The 21,549-nt window shown below is 49.8% G+C and overlaps 1 protein-coding gene across 8 annotated transcripts; it reads left to right on the top strand.

Moving 5' to 3' along the window:
- The first annotated feature begins 2,422 nt into the window (after positions 1-2,422).
- Positions 2,423-21,539, top strand: SLC25A19 (solute carrier family 25 member 19). Of its 8 annotated transcripts, none has more exons than XR_006793204.2 (9): positions 2,424-2,523; positions 3,008-3,064; positions 5,427-5,596; positions 5,790-5,945; positions 7,945-8,115; positions 16,396-16,579; positions 17,011-17,141; positions 19,484-19,784; positions 21,183-21,529. XR_006793204.2 is itself a non-coding variant. In XM_045888482.2 (9 exons), exons 3-9 carry the CDS (start codon positions 5,465-5,467, stop codon positions 21,208-21,210), a joined length of 933 nt encoding a protein of 310 aa, XP_045744438.1. In that variant the 5' UTR covers positions 2,424-2,523; positions 3,008-3,064; positions 5,427-5,464; the 3' UTR covers positions 21,211-21,528. The 8 variants fall into 8 exon arrangements, 3 of the variants coding, with proteins under 3 accessions (XP_045744438.1, XP_045744435.1, XP_064438247.1); XM_045888482.2 differs by having other exon boundaries at positions 19,484-19,614; positions 21,183-21,528; XR_010408371.1 differs by lacking the exon at positions 2,424-2,523 and adding an exon at positions 2,681-2,699.
- The last annotated feature ends 10 nt before the right edge of the window (positions 21,540-21,549 follow it).

Here is a 21,549-nt window from a genome sequence, read left to right as displayed (position 1 = left end):
CTCTATACCCAACATGGGGCTTGAACTCACAACCCCAAGATCAAGAGACGCATGTTCTATCAACTGAGCCAGCCACATGCCTTGAGAACAAATAGTTTAAATCCATGTGTTCATAATGATAGATATAAAATATGTTTTATGTTGGCACCTGGCTGGTTCAGTCCACAGAGCATGCAACTCCTGATCTCAGGATTGTGAGTTCAAGCCTCATGTTGGGTGTAGAACTTATTTTTAAAAAATTAAAAATAAATAAAACAAAATAAGTAAAATATTTTGTGGTCATAATGATAATAACAAAAAATCTCATTGATCAATAACCTTTGGAATATACTAGGGAACCAATTAATTATTTTGAAAACTGCTAAAAATAGAGTCACGAGTTTATCCTGCCTTTCTTCTATGACATGTACCTCATGTAATCAATTAATCAATGAAGGGATGTTCCTCTTACAGATATTCCAGCATAAATGGTGAAATGATGTCACCATTTATAGCCCCTAATCAATGCAATAATATTAATGGCTGCAAACACCACAAAATGAGACATGAGCACTCATTGTGATTCTCCTTATGGAGGTACACAATTCCACATAAGTAATCTTGTTTAAAAAAAAAAATCAGAGGTGCCTGGGTGGCTCAGTCGGTTAAGCATCTGCCTTCAGCTCGGGTCGTGGTCCTGGGGTCCTGGGATCGAGCCCCACATCGGGCTTCCTGCTCAGTGGGAAGCCTGCTTCTCCCTCTCCCACTCCCCCTGCTCATGTTCCCTCTCTCGCTATGTCTCTATCTGTCAAATAAATAAAATCTTAAAAAAAAAAATCAAACCTGATCTGATGAGACCCCTTAGATCTAACTACCAATATGCAGAGAACACAGGAGGCAGAGGAAGATGTTAAAACAATTCCATGCAGATGCCACCAGCAAGATCCAGCCTGGGGAAAACTCAACAGGACAAACCACCTACTTTCTTAAAAAACAAATAAATAAAGAGAGAAAGAAAGGAAAAGAAATGAGAAGAACATGAAAGAAATTGCAAGCAAAAGGGCGCCTGGGTGGCTCAGATGGTTAAGCGTCTGCCTTCGGCTCAGGTCATGAGCCCAGCGTCCTGGGATCGAGTCCCGCATCGGGCTCCCTGCTCCTCGGGAGCCTGCTTCTCCCTCTGCCTCTCTCTCTCTCTCTCTGTCTCTCATGAATAAATAAATAAAATCTTAAAAAAAAAAAAAAGAAAGAAATTGCAAGCAAAAAAAAGAAGAGGGAAACCATAGATTTGAAAAGACTTGAGATATATTAACCAGTTGCAATATATAGTCTGGATCTCAATTAGACAAACTTTAAAAAATGACATTTATAGGCCAACCAGGGAAATGTAAGCACTAATTCAATATTTGATGGTATTAGGAAAATCATTGTTAATTTTTGGGGGGCGGGATGATAGTTTGGGGCATATGCTTTAAAAGGGAATGCTTGTCTTTTAAGGATACATTCTGAAATGTTAACTGGTGAAATCATATGATGTCTGGTATTTACTTCAAAATCATGTTGGGGGGAATGATGTTTTAAAATTGTGTGTCAGGGGCACCTAGGTGGCTCAGTCGTTAAGCGTCTGCCTTCGGCTCAGGTCATGACCTCAGGGTCCTGGGATCAAGCCCCGCATCTGGCTCCCTGCTCAGCTGGGAGCCTGCTTCTCCCTCTCCCACTCCCCCTGCTTGTGTTCCCTCTCTCGCTGTCTTTCTCTGTCAAATAAAAAAATAATAAAATTGTGTGTCAAAGTGATTGCACTAATGAGAAAAATGCAATTAAAAAATCAGGAAGAAATACTGTCCTGCAAAACACTGATGCTACTTGGCGTGAGAGCGATAGGATGAGTCATTTCCCCTTTCGTTTCTACATTTTCTGTAGCGTCTGTAATGTATTTTTATATTATTTTTATAATGAGAAATTATGCATAATAAACCCTAGGGGGAAACAAAACTACATTTTTGCCGTCCTCTTCCTGGTTTCCCAAAAACCCATCTACTCTCTCTCCCAAGTCCTCCAGGCTTTAGCTGAACTTCCCGCCATCTTTCCCAAGTTTAGATTATCCGGGTTCTGGGACTACGAGGGTTTTGAGGAAAGCAGGTCAAATTCACCGCACCCAACCTTCCCTCCGCTCGAAGGAGGATAGAGCCACACGCCACTTAGCGCTGCGACCTCCCAAGGGCCACAGCCGTACTTCGGGACGCGCCACCCTCCCACGAGTGAATAACCTTCGCGCACGCGCCCGCAGTCAGACTACATCTCCCAGAAGGCTCTGCGCCTACCACGGGGACCGCCTTAGTAGCGGTGGACTACATTACCCAGTGACGCCTTGCAAGATGGGTGTTGCCCATCTATGACTATACAACTATTGGTCCAGCCTCTGTCGGAAGCTGCACAGTGATTGGTCCGGGAGCCCGTCAGTTACTGCCGGGCGCAATTAGTTTTGCTGCTGCATGAGGAGGTAGGAAGAGAAGCCCGCGCGGAGTCGGGCCGCGCCCTTCGTGCCGGGTGAGTGACCTCTACTTTCTCCTTCCTCGCCGTGCGCTCGGGGACTGGGGTCGCACACATGCGCCGGTACTCACGTGGGGGCAGGGTCTGTACGCGCACGTGTCACGCCTGACCTGAGAAGCATCTTCAGGGACGCAGGGCGCAAAACCTCGCACACATTCGGGACACCCATACACGTGGGTGCCTGCTTCGCGGGCGTCTTCTCGGACTTGGGGGGAAAACGCCCCGAGGCACGGCTGGACACGTGTGTCCACACGCGGGGACGTCTGCGGGGACCCCCCAGCTGAACACATGGGCACACGGGCACGCGAGCTCACCGCTCGTAGCCCAACGCCAAGGGTTTCCGCAGTAAGAGAAGGGGGGTGGCGTAGGCAAACTCTCTCCCACACCCCGCCCACCCTGACTCACTCCAGGGTCCGCATCTCTAGATGTTCTGTATGTCATGCACATACAGTCATACTTCATTTTTATTTTGTCTCTTTAGGTTACTACAAGGCTTACTGGTACAAGAAGGAAATTAGAACAAGTGGGAAGAAGTAAGGTAACTATGGAACTATATTTAACCAGCCCTTTCATGTATATTAGACTTTTACCTTTTTTACAAAGCTTGCCACATATGATGTCTTGCATGATCATCCCAGCAGTCTGGGCTAGGCAAGGCAGACATCATTCCCATTTTCCAGAAGAGAGAGAGGAACCCAGGTTAAATAAGCCTCCCAGGATATTAGGGAGAGGCAGAATTTGAACTCAGGCCTATTGATATGTCCAGCTAGGCAGATCTGCTTATTTATAGAAACGCCTCATTCCCTCCCTGATGGCAGGGCACCCACCCTGCTCAGTGTGACCTCAGCTGTTCCCGGGTGGCCTCTGGAGAGGCTTTGCCTCTCAATCACCTGCCCCATGGTTAAGCTGCTTCTCACAAGTGCCTGGAGAGAAGCAGCTTGAGTTAATGTCACAGAGAAGTCGACGGAAAAGGCCAGGTGTCCTCCTTTGAGAGTGTGGAGGAGGAAGCTGCTGAGAAATGGGCACATTCCTGGCAGGGGTGGGGAGGCTTCATACCATCAGACTTTTTTTTTTTTCTTTTAAGATCTTGTTTATTAAGAGGGAGAGAGAGAGTTCGCATGCGAGCAGGAGGGGGAGGGGCAGAGGGAGAGAGAATCTCAAGCAGATTCCTCCACGAGCACAGAGCCCGTTGTGGGGCTCGATTTCATGACCCTGAGATCATGACCTGAGCGGGAGTCGGAGAGTCTGCCGCTCAGCCACTCAGGCGCTGTGGTTTTAGAATACTTTGCTGGTATAGCCATGTAGAAGTGCCTTGTTAATTTTAAGGATGGCTTGGAGCAATACTTTTGTACTTTCAGGAAGTGAGTTTGGGGCTGAGGGAGTGGTGCAGACAGAATTCCAGAGGAAAAAAGAATCGGTGGTGGGGTGGAACTTGGCCCTGTGTGGGCACTGACTTTCCTGTTACTATTGGTATCCAAGAAGTAGGTTAACTCTGCGGCCCCTTCTAAAATCATTTTATATTTAGTTTTAGTTGTTTTGGGGTGCTTTAGTTGCCAACCCTTTCCCCAGAGGTAATTTTACCAACTTGTCGGTGTGTGTGCTGATAACAGACTTTTCCCCTGTGCTTTCTACTACCGTATGGAGTGTATATAGATATTACTGTTTTTCTTGTGCAAAAATGGGGTTATACTAGACATACTGTTCCTGAAACGTTTTTCCCACGTTTCAGTGTATTGTGGACATCTTTTCAAGTGTGTGTATCGCTCTGGCTTGTTCTTTTTAATCGCTGCATAGGATTCCATTGCTTGGATATGACTTAGTGTATTTATCCATCCCTCTATTGATAAGCATTTGTGTGATAATCCAGTTTTACAAACAGTGACATAATCCATGACATTTTACACATCCATGGTAGTGTTTCTCTAGAACAGTGGTTCCCAACCAGGAGCAAGTGCTGTGAATGCTAGAGAGGACATAAGGATGACCCCTGGAGGGGAGGTGCTCTTTAGCTGAGCCCTGGTGCATGGGAGGGGCTAGCCTGGGGAAGAGTGAGTGGGATATATGGGGCGGGGGGTGGGGAGTTGGGGGGAGGGAGAGCCCCTGCATTTCAGACATGGGGAATAATAGTAGGTGCAGAATTAAGGTTGGCAGATAGGACCTCAAGCAGTGTTTTCTGGGAACTGGTCAGGAACAGAGCCCACCGTAGTTGAAGTGGCTGAAGAGAGGTCCAGAGTGAGGTTGAAGAGGTCGGTGGGGATCAGGTGGGCTAGGGAACGTCGTTTCAAAGCATAGCATGGCTCCATGGCTGCAGCTGGGCCTGAGGTGTGCAAACAGTGGGGAGGGGATGCAGGAGGACCCAGGAGTTGCTGGGTTCTTCCTTTGGATCATGTGGGCTTGTTGGGGAATCCCATGGAGTGCTCCTGGAGCCTGCATGTCGGACGTCGCCCTCGGTGCTCAGCTGCAGTGGGCTCTGCTCCCACACTGGGACTTTACCTCAGGCAGGAGTTTGCCATAAAACCAGGTGTCTTGGAAAGCAAGCTGATCTCTGGAAGTGAACGATTTCCTACCAAGGCTGTTGGTTCATTCAGTCAACAAATGTGAGCACTCACCACGCTGGGCTCTGTTCCAGGCACTGGAAATAAAGGGATGGGCAAATGAGAGCAAGGCCGTGTTTTCACAAGTTCGCATTCTAGTGGGGGAAAGTGGCAAGAAACAGATGTCCAGAGTAAATGTCCAGTATATTAATGCTATGCAGAAGAATAAAGCAGGGCAAGGGGATAAAAGGGGATGTGGGTGCTGTTTTAGATGGGGTGGTCAGGGAGGGCTGCTCTGAGGAGGTGGTTGTGAGCAGAGACCCTAAGAACTTGCTCTGGTGTTAACTCCATGTCTCTTCTTTTTAGATTGAAACTGATGGACGTTGTATGGGCCAGCGGCAGGGATGGTTGGCTATGACCCCAAAGCTGATGGCAGGAATATCTCCAGTTTTGAGGTGGCTGTGGCTGGGTCTGTGTCTGGACTTGTCACGCGGGTGATGATCAGCCCCTTGGATGTCATCAAGATCCGTTTCCAGGTGCCCTTTCCCCCTTTTTTCCCCATGTAATGGGCTGGAGGACAAGTTCTCTCCTTCTTGTTAAAGCAGTTTCCAGATCTTGGAGTTTTGTCAAGGAGAAGCGCTTTGCTGCCCTTGTTACATTTTCCAAAATTTCTCCTTCTCACCCCACACCTGTCCCTGTTGTCCTGACCTTTTCGATTTTGATTCCTAGCTTCAGATTGAGCGCTTGTCTCGCAGCGACCCTGCTGCAAAATACCATGGGATCCTACAGGCTGGGAGACAGATTTTGCAGGAGGAAGGCCCCACAGCATTCTGGAAAGGACACGTCCCAGCGCAGCTTCTCTCTATGGGCTATGGAGCTGTCCAGGTAGATGGCAGGGGAATGGGCCAGGGCTCTGGGTTCGTGTTGCTCAACAGGGGAGCACAGGGAAGGTGGGGCCTGTGGGAGATGATCACCACACTTCTACTCATCTTAACTGGGGAACTACATGAAGCTCGAAGTCTGAAAATGAAGACAGAGTTAGACCAAGCTGTACCGTATGGGCATTCCCTTCCACGCGTCCCCCCACCGTGGGGACTTAGCCCCAACTGAATATTAATTAGATGTTGTCCCGAGGAGACTGTCCTGACGTCATGCCCCCAGTGGGCTTGGCAAATGGTGATACAAATGCTTTCATTTTTCAGAATAGCATTTTCACATCTGTACTTCCTCTGAACTCCCAGCAGCGTTGTGAGGAAGGTAGAACAGGTGTTTCGTGGGTCACAGAGAAGGGGAAGTGAGCTGCCAAAGGCCACACAGCCTGGAGGTGGTGGGACCAGGATGAGAATGCAGGCTCCTTAACTTTGTTTCGCATGTTCATGCCGCTCAGCGCCGGTTGATTTCTCCTTTTTTTTTTTTTTTGAAGATTTTATTTATTTATTTATTTGAGAGCGAGCGAGAGAGCCTGTGCGAAAGCAGGGGGAAGAGCAAAGGGAGAGGGACAAGCAGACTCCCCGCTGAGCACGGAGCCCGACTCAGGGTTCGATGCCACGATCCCAAGATCATGACCTGAGCTCCAACCAAGAGTCGGACGCAGAACCGACTGAGCCCCCCGGCACCCCGGCACCACTCGGTTTCCTGGTGGGTGGTGCGGACGCCGGCGCCACAGCAGTTGCCGGCCGGGATGCGGTACTCGGGGTGAGCCGGGCCCCGCGGCAGGCACTTGGCGTGTGTTCCCTCACCGCGGTCCCCCGGCGGAGGCTCTGTTGTCGCTCCCGTGTTACCGACAAGACGAGGCAGAGAGCCTAGGTAGTGAGCCCAGCCAAAGGCACCAGCTCGAAAGCCGGCAGGGTCAGGATTCCCACCCGGACGGCTGGAGCCAGAGTAGCCCCTGCCTGCCCGTCCTGTGACGGCCCGGCGATGGCTCGGGTCAGGCGCTCATGGGTTGACGCGCCTGTGTGGCCAGCCCTCCGCGGCCACCGCGTGCTCGCGGGACGCCCAGCTGTCTCGAGCTGCCCGCAGAAGAGCTCCGCGGCGGGGGCTTTGTACCATACAGTACGGAGCACGTGGAATTGTCCCGAGCGAGTGTCTGTCAAACACTGCTGTCACTGGCTGTCCTGAAGGGGGGCCTGCACCGATCCACAGCGACTCTCCCCTCCCGGCCCCAGGGACATGCAGCTAATGAGTAGAACTTAACTTTTCTTTTCTTTTCTTTTCTTTCTCTCTCTCTCTCTCTGTCTCTCTCTCTCCCTCCCTCCGTCCCTCCCTTCCCTGTCTTCCCTCTTAGATTTTATTTATTCAGTTGACAGACAGCACAAGCAGGGGGAGCAGCAGGATGAGGGAGAAGCAGGCTTCCCGCCGAGCAGGGAGCCCAATGTGGGACTCGATCCCAAGACTCTGGGATCATGACCTGAGCCAAAGGCAGGTGCTTAACTGCCTGAGCCGCCCAGGCGCCCCTGAGTACAGCTTTCTGATATAAAAATTTCCCCTCTATTTTATTTTATTTTATTATTATTATTTTTTAAGATTTTATTTATTTATTTGACAGAGAGCACAAGTAGGCAGAGAGGCAGGCAGAGGGAGAAGGAGAAGCAGACTTTCCACTGAGCAGGGAGCCCGACGTGGGGCTCGATCCCTGAAGGCAGATGCTTAATAGACTGAGCCACTCAGGCGCCCCTCCCCTCTATTTTCTTAACCCTCTGGGTATTTGGCTCTACTCAAATAGAGTATAAAATGCCGTGTGCGCTTTGCACAAAGTTATATGTTCATTATATTCTGTGACTGCTCAAGGAGAGTATTCCCTTGTCCATAGAACTGGGCCCCACCTGGGTCGTGGTGGTGTATTTGGGGGGGTGTTTGTCAATTACTTTGTCACGTGCTCTTGTAGTTTCTGTCGTTTGAACTGCTGACCGAGCTGGTGCACAAAGCCACCACGTACGATGCCCGCGACTTCTCAGTGCACTTTGTGTGTGGAGGCCTGTCCGCCAGCGCCGCCACCCTGGCCGTGCATCCCGTGGACGTGCTGCGCACTCGCTTTGCAGCTCAGGGTGAGCCCAAGGTGAGTGGCCGGGCCAGAGAAGGGGTGCCCGCGTAACAGAAGGTGTTCCACGAGTTGGGGCTCTTTTCTTTAGAGGGAACAAAACCCCCAGGCATGCTGGGGTCTGCATCCCCTCTGTCGGTCCATCTGTAAGACCTGTAACTGCTGAGCACCATGCCAGGTGCTCGCAGCCTCACGAGGGAAACGGAACCTACGGGTGGGAAACAGAACAAGTAATGAACAGTAGGTTGGACAGTAAAGGCATCCGGGAGAGTGAGACTGGAGATCATATTTCTGGGTTATTGTGAGAGTGTTTTTGGTTTCCACAAAGAATGGATAGAGGAAGTGGGACAATTGAGTCAGATTCCAGGAAGAACTTACTGAGTGAAAGGGAGGGATTAAATCCTGAAATAGACCTCCCCACCATAATCTTTGTTTCCAAGAAAGAGTAATTTTTCTGTCTCCCTTCTGCTTTAGGGTATTTTTGTGGGGAATGACACTGCTTAAGAATTTGATGTGCTTTAGAATAACTGTGGTTTCAGTTCAGTTCAGTTGCCTGGGGTGGGGATCCTGGGCTGGTGGAGCTCTTTTGTTTAGGAGACATCCTGATGGCTTTTTTGGTTTAGAAGGGCAGAGTGTCCTGGGAATAGTCTGTAAGCAAACGAATGGGGCATGAGAGCTAGATCCTTCTGTATGGCACTTCAATGGGAAATAGAGTTTTCTCCTGGTGGTGAAATGAGATGAGGGTCCCTGGGCACTGAGCAGAGAGATGGGGGGGAAGGGTGTTTGTAGTTGGAAAAGACAAACAGCTTTCAGCAACATGGTGGCTGCTGGGATGAAAAAAAAAATGAGTGGTGGTGCTCCATCAGCTTCTCTGCTCTGGGCTGCTGGAGTCCTCTTCTATGACTTCCCAGCCCTTAGTAAAAAAAAAAAAAAAAAAAAAATCTATGAGAAGGTACATTTGAAACTAATATAATACTGTATGTCAATTCTACTTCAATAATAAATTTTAAAAAGAGGTCTGTGAGAAGGAAAGGTACAAGAGAAAAGAGAATAACGTATTATCTCTCTGGCTTAGACGACTGAGATATGGATTCTAGATTCTGGAATAATCAGGAAATCGTCTGTGTGTAAAAGTGAGTGAAAGAGATCTGTTTAAAAGCTGTGGACCCTCCACCTTTCGTAGATCAGTAGCAGCCGTGGTGTCAGTCCTCACCTTTAAAATGTTTCTTAGGGGCGTCTCTGTGGCTCAGTCGGTTAAGCATCTGCCTTCAGCTTAGGTCATGATCCCGGCGTCCTGGGATCAAGCCCCGCATCAGGGCTCCCTGCTTTGCAAGAGCCTGCTTCTCTCTCTCCTCCCCACTTGTGCTCTCTCTCTCACTATCTCTGTTGCTGTCTCTGTCTCAAATAAATAAATAAAAATCTTTAAAATGTTTCTTGATTAGGGGTGCCTGGTGGCTCAGTTGGTTGAGCATCCAACTCTTGGTTTAGGCTCAGGTCATGATCTCAGGGTCATGACATCAAGCCCTGCATCGGGGTTCCTCAGAATGGAGGCTGCTTGAGATTCTTTCTCCCTTTCCCTCTGTCCCTCCCCCTGCTTGTGTGCACTCTCTCTATGTCTCTAAATAAATAAATAAAATCTTTAAAGTGATTTTTCATCAGTGATCTATAAGGTGTATAAAAGTTAAAAAGACATGTGGTTCTGCATGAATTATAACAAACACTTAACAGCCACCCCGATTCCAGTCCCCAGAGGCAACCACTTTTTTTTTCTTTTTTTAAGATTATTTATTTATTTATTTGACAGAGACAGAAACAGCGAGAGCAGGAACACAAGCAGCGGGAGTGGGAGAGGGAGAAGCAGGCTTCCCCTCGAGGAGGGAGCCCGATGTGGGGCTCGATCCCAGGACCCTGGGATCATGACCTGAGCCGAAGGCAGACGCTTAACGGCTGAGCCACCCAGGCGCCCACAACCACTTTTTTTTTTGAGATTTTTTTTTTTTTAAGATTTTATTTATTTGAGAGAGAGAGAGAGAACGTGCACAGAGGGGGAGTGCAAACCCCGCTGAGCAGGGAGCCCGATGTGGGGCTCGACCCCAGGACCCTGAGATCATGACCTGAGCCGAAGGCAGCTGCTTAACCGACTGAGCCACCTAGGCACTTTTAATACTGGTGGCTCGCTCTTCTCTTATTTACTTCCTAATTCTTAGTAACATGCTTATACTACTAGTTCTCTCTCTTTCTTTTTCTTTCTCATTTTTAAATTGTAGACATTAGCTATCAATAGCATCTGTGGAAGATGAGAGTTTACCTCTTCTACCATAACTCGCACGTGTGCTTGCGCTTCCTCTGATGTCAGTATGACCAGTTTATAGACTTTGGCTAAATCAATACTGGGTGTCTATGCTGTTATGATTTGTAAATGTTACTGCTGAGCCTTGAAATACATTATGATTACATTTTCTATCTTTGTCTTACCTGAAATTAGTGATTGCCTTGTATTTTATTTAACAGCTTTTCGCATGCTTATCACAAAGTTACCCTCGGGTCGCCTGGGTGGCTCAGACCATTAAGCGTCTGCCTTTGGCTCAGGTCATGATCTCTGGGTTTTGGGGTCTAGCCCCACATCGGGCTCCCTGCTCTGTGGGGAGCCTCCTTCTCTCTCTCTCTCTCTCTCCCTCTGCCCATCCTCATACTCGTTCTCTCTCCCTTTCTCTCTCTCTCAAATAAATCTTAAAAAAAAAAAAGTTACCCTCAAACAGTCTTGATAGGGTCAGCCTGTGGTCATCAGTCCCACGTTATTAGGGAGCCTCTCCTGGAGCCCCCAGCTCTAGCAGCCTTCACCCTCTGGCATCGTTATGGACTCTTTGCTCTAGGACTGTTACCAGCTGTTCTGTTAGGAATTCTCTTGTTGGATCCTGTGTCTTCTTTTTCTTGATTAATCCCTCATTTTGGTGGAGATTTCCAGAGATAACAGCTTTTTTAGAGAAGCCTTGATAGAAAATGCCTACTTACACTTGACTCATGATTTGGGTATAGAATTCTAGGTAGCTCTCAGTGTTGCTGTAGAGAAGTCCAGAACCACGCCAATTAATGATCCTTTATATGAAACTATCACCCCTCCTGCCTTGGGAACTTTCAGGATCCCTTCTTGATTCCTGGCATTCTAGAGATTTACCAGTGACGTGCACTGGTCTGTGTCTCTTTCATTCATTGTGATGGGTACTTCTGGACCCTTTAGTCTGAACACTCCTGTTCCTCATGCCTAGAAAATGGTCATGAATGGTTTATTCACAATTACTATTTTCCATTTTTTTCTTTTCTTTCTGTAATTCATGTCAGTTGGGTATTAGACATCCTGGGTCTATCCTCTGGTTGACTTATCTTTTCTCTACTATTGTCTAGCTCTCTCTCTTTCTGTCCTACTTTCTGGGAGGTATCCTTGCTTTATCATTTGGGGCCCTCTGTTGAATTTTAAAAATGCTTGCTAATGTATGTTAATTCCTAAGAGCACTTTTTTGGTTTGCTTTAGTCTAATTTAATGAAACATCACTTACATACGTAGTAAAATTCACTCTTTAGTATATACCTCTCTGACTTTTTTTTTTTTTTACTTCTGGAACTAATTTTTTTCCTTAAAGATTTTATTCATTTATTTGACAGAGACACAGTGAGAGAGGGAACACAAGCAGGGGGAGTGGGAGAGGGAGAAGCAGGCTTCCCGCTGATCAGGGAGCCCGATGTGGGGCTCGATCCCAGGACCGTGGGATCATGACCTGAGCCAAAGGCAGACGCTCAACGACTGAGCCACGCAGGTGCCCCTCTGACTTTTTTTTAAGATTTAATTTAATTTATTTATTTGAGAGAGAGCACGAGTGGGGTCGAGGGGGTGGGGGAAGGGACAGAGGGACAAGCGGGCCCTGCTAAGCATGGAGCCCGACACGGAGCTCCATCCCAGGGCCCCGAGATCATGACCCAAGCCCAAGTCAGACACTTTTTTTTTTTTTTTTTTAATTTATTTGAGAGAAAGAGAATGAGATAACACGGGGTGGGGGCTCAGAGGGAAAAGCAGACTCCCCGCTGAGCAGGGAGCCCGATGCGGGACTCGATCCTGGGACTCCAGGATCATGACCTGGGCCGAAGGCAGTTGCTTAACCAACTGAGCTACCCAGGCACCCCTCTGAGTTTTGATGAATGCACATAACCACTACTATAATCAAGATATAAAACAAAAGTTCCATCACCCCCAAATGTCTTCCTGCCCCTTTATAGTCAGTCCCTCTCCATTGCCAGCCTCTGTTAACCACTGGTCTGTCTTCTGCCTTTTTCGGAATGTCAGATATAGGGAATTAGGTCTTACGTAGTTGTTTGAGTAGGCACTCTTCACTTGGTGTCTGCATTTGAGATTCATCCATGCCGCATGTGTGAGTGGTTGGTTCCTTTTTCTTGCTGCATAGTATTCTGTCGTGTGGCCCTACCATGATTTGTTAATTGGGAGATGTCACGGTTGTTCTCCAGTTTTTTGGTGATTATGACTAAAACCACTACAAACATTCACATACAGATTATTGTGTGAACATTTTGTTTCTCTTGGGTGAATACCTAGGCGTGGGGTTGCTGAGTTGTACGGTGAAAATGTTTAATTTTGAGGAAAAGCCAACCTGCTTCCTACATGGCTGTGCCGTTTTGCATTCCCACCAACATTTCCAGTTGTTCCTTATCCTCACAATACTTCGTATTATCTGGTGTTTGGTTTTATTTGATTCTTTTAAAAATTTTTTTTATTTCAATTTAAATTCAATTAATTAACATATAATGTATTATTTGTCTCAGGCATACAGGTCTGTGGTTCATCAGTCTTATATAATACCCAGGGCTCATTACAGCACATACCCTCCCCAATGTCCATCACCCAGTTACCCCATCCCTCCACCCCTCTCCCCTCCAGCAACCCTCCGTTTGTTTCCTATGATTAAGAGTCTCTTATGGGGCGCCTGGGTGGCTCAGTTGGTTGGGCGACTGCCTTCGGCTCAGGTCATGATCCTGGAGTCCCGGGATGGAGTCCCACATCAGGCTCCCTGCTCAGCGGGGGGTCTGCTTCTCCCTCTGACCCTCCTCCCTCTCATGCTGTCTCTCGTTCTCTCTCTCTCAAATAAATAAATAAAATCTTAAAAAAAAAAAAAAAAAGAGTCTCTTATGGTTTGCCTCCCTCTCTGGTTTCGTCTTCATTTTTTTTCCCCCTCTTCCCCTATGGTCCTCTGCCTTGTTTCTCAAATTCCACATATGAGTGAAATCATATGATAATTGTCTTTCTCTGACTGACTTATTTCGCTTAGTATAATACCCTCTAGTTCCACCAACAATTTTATTCTTTTCTAAAGGTTTATTTATTTATTTGAGAGAGAGAGAGAACGAGTGTGCCTGTGAGCAAAAGGAGGGGCAGAGGGAAAGAATCCCAAGCAGACTCCCCGCTGAGCATGGAGCCTGACGGAGGGCTCAGTCTCATGAGCCTGAAGTCATGACCTGAGCCGAAACCAAGAGTTGGGCGCTTAACTGACTCAGCCACCCAGGCGCCCCTATTTTTATTTTATTCTTTTAAATTTTAGCCACTCTACTAGATGTGAATAGTGGTATCTCATTGTGATTTTACCACAGAGATGTTGAATGTATTTTTATGTGCTTATTTGCCCTCTGTGTACCTTCTTTGCTGAAGCAATCTGTTCAAATTGTTTTCCCATTTTGGTGGTTTGTTGTTTTTGTTTTACACATTTTTTCTGAGTCCATGGCTGTGGCTGTCTTCACGTCCTTATAGTCTGTTTTTTGAAGAACAGATGTTTTTAATTTTCTTTTTTTAAGATTTTATTTATTTGTGGGGCGCCTGGGTGGCTCAGTTGGTTAAGCGACTGCCTTCGGCTCAGGTCATGATCCTGGAGTCCCGAGATCGAGTCCTGTATCGGGCTCCCTGCTCAGCGGGGGGGTCTGCTTCCCCCTCTGCCCTCTTCTCTCTCATGCTCTCTGTCTCTCATTCTCTCTCTCTCTCAAATAAATAAATAAAATCTTAAAAAAAAAAAGATTTTATTTATTTGTCAGAGAGAGAGCAAAAGCAGGGGGAGCGGCAGAGGCAGAGGGAGAAGCAGGCTCCCTGACGCGGGGCTCGATCCCAGGAATCTGGGTTCATGACCTGAGCCGGAGGCAGACGCTTCACCGACTGAGCCACCCAGGTGCCCCAAAAAAGTCCTAATTTATCAATTTGTTCTTTTATGCATTTTGCTTTTGGTATTTTATCCAAGAAATCTTTGCTTAAGGGCACCTGGGTGGCTCAGTGGGTTAAGTGTCCAACTGTTGGTATTGCATCAGGTCATGATCTCGCAGTTATGGGATTGAGCCCCGCACAGGGCTCTGTGCTCAGCATGGAGTCTGCTTCAGATTCTCTCTCCCTCCCACTCTTGCTCTCTCTGTCTCTCAGATAAATAAATACAATCTTAAAAAAAAAAAAAAAAAGGAAATCTGCCTAACCCAAACTCACAAAGATTTTTTCCCTTAAAACAAGAGTTTGTCTTGTTCTCTGAATCTTACCTCTTTTTTATTTTATTTTATTTATTTTATTTTTTAAAAGATTTTATTTATTTATTTGACAGAGAGAGAGAGATAGCGAGAGCAGGAACACAAGCAGGGGGAGTGGGGGAGGGAGAAGCAGGCCTCCCGCGGAGCAGGGAGTCCGATGCGGGGCTCGATCCCAGGACCCTGGGACCACAACCTGAGCCGAAGGCAGACGCTCAACGACTGAGCCACCCAGGCGCCCCCTTACCTCTTTTTTAAATCGACTCTTTCCTTTTATCACGGAGGTGATGCCTTCTCTTTGGCCTGAGAATATCAGTTCTAATTTTGTAGTTGGCCTCTGTTTCCTTTGGTTTCCTTCTTCTGTCTACCCTGTCTCTTCCTTCCAGATGATTTCTGTGCCCTCCCCCCCCCATTGATCATTTTGGTCTCTGGATTTTGTTTTTTGTTTGTTTGTTGTAGCCACTGTGGGGCTCAAACTCATGATCCTTAGATCAGGAGTCACACACACTGGTGACTGAGCCAGTCAGGCGCCCTGGTCTCCATTTTTTTTTTTTTTAAGATTTTTTTATTTATTTGACAGAGAGAGACATAGAGAGAGAGGGAACACAAGCAGGGGGAGTAGAAGAGGGAGAAGCAGGCTTCCCGCCGAGCAGGGAGCCCGATGCGGGGCTCGATCCCAGGACCCTGGGACCACGACCTGAGCTGAAGGCAGACACTTAACGACTGAGCCACCCAGCCACCCCTGGTCTCCATTTTTTATGAAGGCTTTCCTCAGATGTCTGGTGACCCTTGGCTGCCAGCCTGGTGTTAAAGGGGGCACAGGGAAGCAGAGGGGGACTGTGGGTGCGTGGCGGGCTTGTGGCCCAGTGGCCTTTCTCCAAATCCTAGCCCTTTCTTGGAGGTTCCCAGGGTGAAATCCTTCAGTGTGGCTGCCAGCGTCCGGGAGCCAAGAGGCGAGGAGGTAGCCAGCATCCTCCCTTCTCGGTACAGCATGCCTCCCCCAGCTGCCCTGTCATTGCGGTGCCTCGCCGCGCCCACTGCAAAGAATGCGTCGAAGGGAAGGGTACTAAGAAAAACCAATGCCCGGTGGTCTGCCTGCATGGAGATCGCCTGATGACAGGTTTCAAAAGGTTAAATATATGCACCTGGCAAAAAATCCAAATAGCGTAAAATGGTAAATCTCCCTCTTCCCCTGCCCCGGCTTTCCCTCCATGGAGGTCACGCTCACCCTTCCTCATTTCTCATGTATCCCTGGGGGCGAGGGGGTAGTAAATCCCTTCATGGTTTGTTCCTCCACAAGCACTAAACCCGCTCTTCAGCCTCTCACTGTGCTCATTCAGCTCTGTGTTTGGGGGATTAGTCCCGATCTGTTGTGTAGATGGCGCGATACCCTTTCCATGGCTGCTCTGTGTCCGGAATGGGTGTGTCATCATGTATGTAACCAGTCACCCAAGGGCGGACGCTGCGTCTTTGCTCTTCCGCAGGACACGGTGGCAACTGTCCTCGGACATGTACTCTCGTGCACTTGTGCAGACATACTGGTCTTGTAAATAGCTAGAAGGGGAGTTGCTGGAAAACGCCGCCTTAGGATTTTTGTCCAGCATTTTCTTTGTGCCCTGGGCAGGAGAAGTCATGCTCCCGGCAGCTGGGATTTTGGCCGAGGGGAGGTGCACGTGATGGGCTGCGATGCCGGGCCAGACCGCCCCGCGCACTCACTTGAGCTGCCTGTGTGCCGTCCAGGTGTATAAAACCCTGCGAGACGCCGTCGTGACCATGTACCGGACTGAAGGCCCCTTGGTTTTCTACAAAGGCTTGAACCCCACCTTGATCGCCATCTTCCCCTACGCCGGCTTCCAGTTCTCCTTTTACAGCGCCCTGAAGCACATGCACAAGTGGGTCCTGCCCGCCGAGGGAAGGAGGAACGGTGAGAAGCCCTCACACGAAGAGAATCCGGGTTTCCACTGTCCCCCTCCCCCAAGCCGGAGCATCTCTTTCTGATCCTTGTAGGAGCTAAGGCCTTCTGTCAGAGGCTAGGACTTCCCGTTCTCTGAACCCTGCTCTGTCGCACTGTGAACCAAACCAACCAAGCCAGCAGCTGGCAGACCCTTTCAGCCCTTGCCACCCCAGCAGTGGCACTGTCAACATTGATTCTCCTCCCAAGCCTTGAACCGAGTCACACCGCAGAGCCTGCAAGCTCCTCCTTCCATTCCCTCCTTCCTGCCATTCGACCCAGAGTAGCGTGTGTGGTTCTCCTTGGAGATTCAGGGTGCTGGTGGGTCTTAGTTTTACGGTGGAGGCTTGTCTTCCCCCGATTGCACTTTTCCTCATTTCCCCCCTCAATCCCACTTGGTTCAGAGAACCTCAGAAACCTGCTCTGTGGCAGCGGAGCTGGAGTCCTCAGCAAGACCCTCACATACCCCCTGGACCTCTTCAAGAAACGGCTGCAGGTCGGAGGGTTTGAGCGGGCCCGAGTCACCTTTGGCCAGGTGAGCTGTCCCCCTGCACAGAGCTCCGAGCCTTGCCCCTCACCTGCCCATTGGTCAGCATTAACCCCCACAGCCCCTCCCTGGGGATCCCCAAACACATAGGAAAGCCACACACAGCCCTGTGCATGTTGGACACTGTGGGATGATCCAGGCGAAGGAGGGTTCAGTGTTTGCTCGTAAAAAGTGTTCAGTTCAGGGCGCCTGGGGGGCTCAGTAGGTTAAGCGTCTGACTTTTTTTTTTTTTTTTTTTTTTAAGATTTTATTTATTTATTTGAGAGAGAGAGAACACATGAGAGGGGATAGGGTCAGAGGACGAAGCAGACTCCCCGCCGAGCAGGGAGCCCGATGCGGGACTCGATCCCGGGACTCTGGGATCATGACCTGAGCCGAAGGCAGTCGCTTAACCAACTGAGCCACCCAGGCGCCCCAAGCGTCTGACTCTTAATCTGAGCTCAGGTCTTGATCTCGGGGTCGTGAGTTCCAGCCCTGTGTTGGGTCCATGCTGGGTGTGGAGCCTACTTCAAGTAAAAAAAAAGAAAAGTGTTCAGTTCAGTTTGGGACCAAGAATATAATCATATAAGAAAGGTCCCCAGGGCGCCTGGTTGGTGCAGCTGGTTGAGCGTCTGACTCCTGGTTTTGGCTCAGGTCGTGAAATCAGGGTCATGGGTCAAGCCCTGCATTGGGCTTTGTGCTTAGTGTAGAGCTTGCTGGTCCCTCTCCCTGTGCTCCTCCCCTGCTCTCGAGCTTCAGTGCATGCTCTCTCTTTCTCAAATAAATCTTAAGAAGAGATAGGTCCCCAAAATACTAAAGAACCCCGAGGAGACTCCCACTGGTGCATGAGGTTGTTTGCTTTATTCTGTAGGGGTTCCTGGAGAGGGGTGAATGAAATCTGATCAACTAAATTATATATATATATTTTTTTAAATTTTTTAAAGATTTTATTTATTTATTTGCTAGAGAGAGTGAGAGTACAAGCAGGGGGAGCAGCAGGCAGAGGGAGAAGCAGGTTCCCCGCTGAGCAGGATCCTGGGATCATGACCTGAGCCGAAGGCAGCCGCTTAACCAACTGAGCCACCCAGGCGTCCCTAAATTATATTTTAAAGGCACTAGAAGCTTTGTCATTCACAGAAGCCCCCATTGTAGGTGATTTTGTAATGTTAATAGTCATTCCTAGTCGGCTTGGATTTTGCAAACTGGATTTTCACCTGCTGCTTTGGGGGCACCATCCAGTGGTGGGCTAGGGGTGGAGCAAGGGGGGAGTAACTCCAGCACTTTCCCCTCCGGAATCTGGGAACCTGGGACGTCTGCGCAGGAAGAAACATGCCCGACAGATGTCAGAAAAGAGTGGCCTGCAACCGGAGACAGAAGGGAGGGAGCACTCCTTACTTGGGGGAGGGGAAAATATTGAATTAGTTGTAATCCATCTTTGTAGGAAATTCAGAGAAGTCCTGGAGACAAAAAGATAAAACTGACATGTAACTCCCAACACCACCCCCCGCAGAGGTAATCAGGCAGAACCATTGGCTGTAGTTTTGTTTCTTTGCATAAACATACGTGTACATTTTAACACAGGGTGGAATACAAGATTTTATAACCTCCTTTTTCCACTTACGAACTTGTCCTGAAGGAATGGTTTGAATTTGCACAGGGAGAGTTGCTGAGAGCCCAGGACAGAGGAGAGAGCCTTGTTCCTAACAGATTTTGTGGCCAGTTTGGTGGGAGGACCAGTGGAGGGTGAGGGCAGATCAGGGAGGGAAGAACACCAGGCTGTGGAACTTGGATTTGATCTTTTTTTTTAAAGTAAGCTCTACGCCCAGTGTGGGACTTGAACTCACGACCCCGAGATCAAGAGTCCCACACTCCACCAGCCGAGCCATTGATTCTTTATTCTTTATAATGATTGATTATAATGATTCTTTGATCTTGATTCTTTATAATGTCATTGTCATCACAACGGGAAATTAGTGGAGATGTGGAGAGAGCGGGTCTTGGGGACGCCAGTCTGGCGGCGGTGTGTGGCAAACTGCAAAGGCCGGACTAGAGGCCCAAGCGAACAAGGGCCAGATTCAGATCCGCTGCCCCAGGCGGGCCAGGCGGGCTGGGGAAAGGGCCCTTAAGGGGCCCAGTTGGTAGGCACTCTGTCCAGTGCTGATTTCCAGGCACTGCCTCTATTCAGTCTGAATTATTAGTCCACTTGGAAGAGAAAGAAAAGGTTAACTGCTCTGTCCTTTTTGCCTTCGTTGCTTGTCCAGCCAGTGTTGACTGGGAGCTGTGATGTGCCAGGTGCTGGGCTGACGGAAGAAAGAGCCAGCATCCGTGTGTTAATCTCTTCCTCTGCCCAGGTTCGCAGCTACAGGGGCCTCCTCGATTGTGCCCAGCAGGTGATGCAGGAGGAAGGCCCCACGGGCCTCTTCAAGGGCCTGTCCCCGAGCCTGCTGAAAGCTGCTCTCTCCACTGGCTTCGTGTTCTTCTGGTACGAGCTCTTCTGTAGCTTCTTCCACCCCATGAAGAAGGCGGACAGCTAGCCCCCAGGGCAGGAAGGGCGGCCTCCGGAAGGAAGGCAGACTCCCGTACCATCTCCTGCTGCACCGAGGGCTGCTGCCCGCTCCCTGCCTGCCAGGCGGCTCTGGCATCGCTAGAAGGGTAGGGGCCTTCTCGGGGGGATGCAGGGCTTGGCCTGTGGGGACGCAGCCGTGTCGGTCAGAAGGAGCTTGAGGTGCTTTCTCTGTGTGGTCCTGGCTCGCAGGAAAGGCGGCAGCGACCCCCCTGCGCTTCTCAGCACCTTCTGCCCAGAACTGTCCGGGCTCTGGGGGTGGGGGGCCACGGCTGGAGCCCGAGGGCTGGGATTGGGCCCTTCGCGGGGGCCTGGTCCTCTCGTGTGCCCTCTTACTCCCACCAGCTAATTTAACGCACACCGAAGCTACAAGCACATTCCTTATTTCGCTCCATCTTCCCTTCCACATCACGTCCCTCCTCACAGGGTATGAGGGAGGGAACCCTTGGCTTCCTCAGATTCCATTTTTCTCAATACTTGCATCCCTCATGCAGCTTTGCTTCTGGTTCTGAGGGGAAGAATTAGTCACTTTATAGCCCCCGCCCCCCATGCCCAGGTCCCCCTGTCTGTGAAGTTCCGCTCAGGCTGTTCTCTCCCCTGGGTGGGACAGAGCGTGGCTAGAGGGCCTCTGGGGAAAACAGATCCCGGCGGCCCACAAAAAGTGGGGGCTGTGCTGATGGGGAGGAGCTGTGGGTAAAGGTGGCGGCCTTTTCCCCCAGTCTGCCTGGGGTCACTCCTCTTCCGGGGGCTGGGGGCGGGAGCCTTACAGCTGGGCCTGTTGGCATCGGCTGCCCGCTCAGCGTCCCCCTCCATGATCAGCGTGGTGCTGTGTGTATCCTCTGTCACCCCAGGAGGGCCACAGCTCTGAAGCAGCCTCATGAAGGGGGTGGGAGAAGGAAAGGGTTGGGCAACCAGCCTGCTGAGGGCGGTGGTGTGTCAGGGGCTTGTCAGCACAAGAACTCACAACAGCTACTCGTCTGGGCACAGAGGAGAAACTGCAGTAAGGGCGTGAGACCAGGAAATCTACAGAACACAATCACCACCCTTTCCACCCAGTTCTGGCCCCCGGCCCTTCAGGGGAGCCAGGATGGAGGAGCAGCAGAGCCCCTTGCAGGACTTCACCCAGCCCTCAGTCTGGGCTCTGGCTCCAGCCTCTGTACCCACTGAGGAGGAGAGCAGGGGCCGGGAGCAGGCCTGTGTGGGTGTCATGGCCCTTGGACCCCTTCCGTCATCAGAGTGGTTTTGGCTCTGGCCTGGGGCTTTGTGACGTGTCTGGGACCCTGAATCCTGAAGCTTCCCTACTCCCGGCTGCTGGTTATGAACATCCAGGCTGTGGGGAGGGGGGTGTTCCAACACCCACAGAGTTTGGGGCACTGGGCTTGGGGCTGCAGGAAAGCTGCCTGAATGTATTTTTTAAGAAACTCCACTTTAGTGGAATAAAGTAAACTTTATTCTCTTCATCTCTCCTACTCATTATTTTGCTGCAGCTGCTCTTTCTCATCCATCTGCTGGTGACCACTCTGGCCAGCCCTTTTGACAGAAGAACTACTTGGCAACAGGAAACCGCGGTGGCCATTTGACTGTGCGACCGGAAGAGGCGCCTTTCCAGCCCCTTCTGGCTGCCCTCCTGCAGCCCGGGGCCGGCGTCAGGAAAGGCCCTCGGCTGCTGGGCCCCGCCTCTTCCCCAGCCGCAGCCACGACCAAGTCAGGGGCCTGCCCAACTTGTCACTCCCGGCATCTGGCGGTGGCAGGGGGGCGGGGGTCCTTACTCTTGAGCTGGCCCATTGGTTTTCAACTTATTCTACCAGTACCGTTTGTACTTGGAGTAGGAGAGGGGGGAGAGGGGGTTGATGC

This window comes from Mirounga angustirostris, unplaced genomic scaffold (genome assembly GCF_029215605.1).
Source record: "Mirounga angustirostris isolate CCGP_5_RB_7025 unplaced genomic scaffold, mMirAng1.0.hap1 SCAF_17, whole genome shotgun sequence".
In the NCBI taxonomy this organism is placed as follows: Eukaryota; Metazoa; Chordata; class Mammalia; order Carnivora; family Phocidae; genus Mirounga; species Mirounga angustirostris.
Note: the sequence above shows the minus strand (reverse complement) of the source record. Positions and strands in the feature narration are given on the sequence as shown.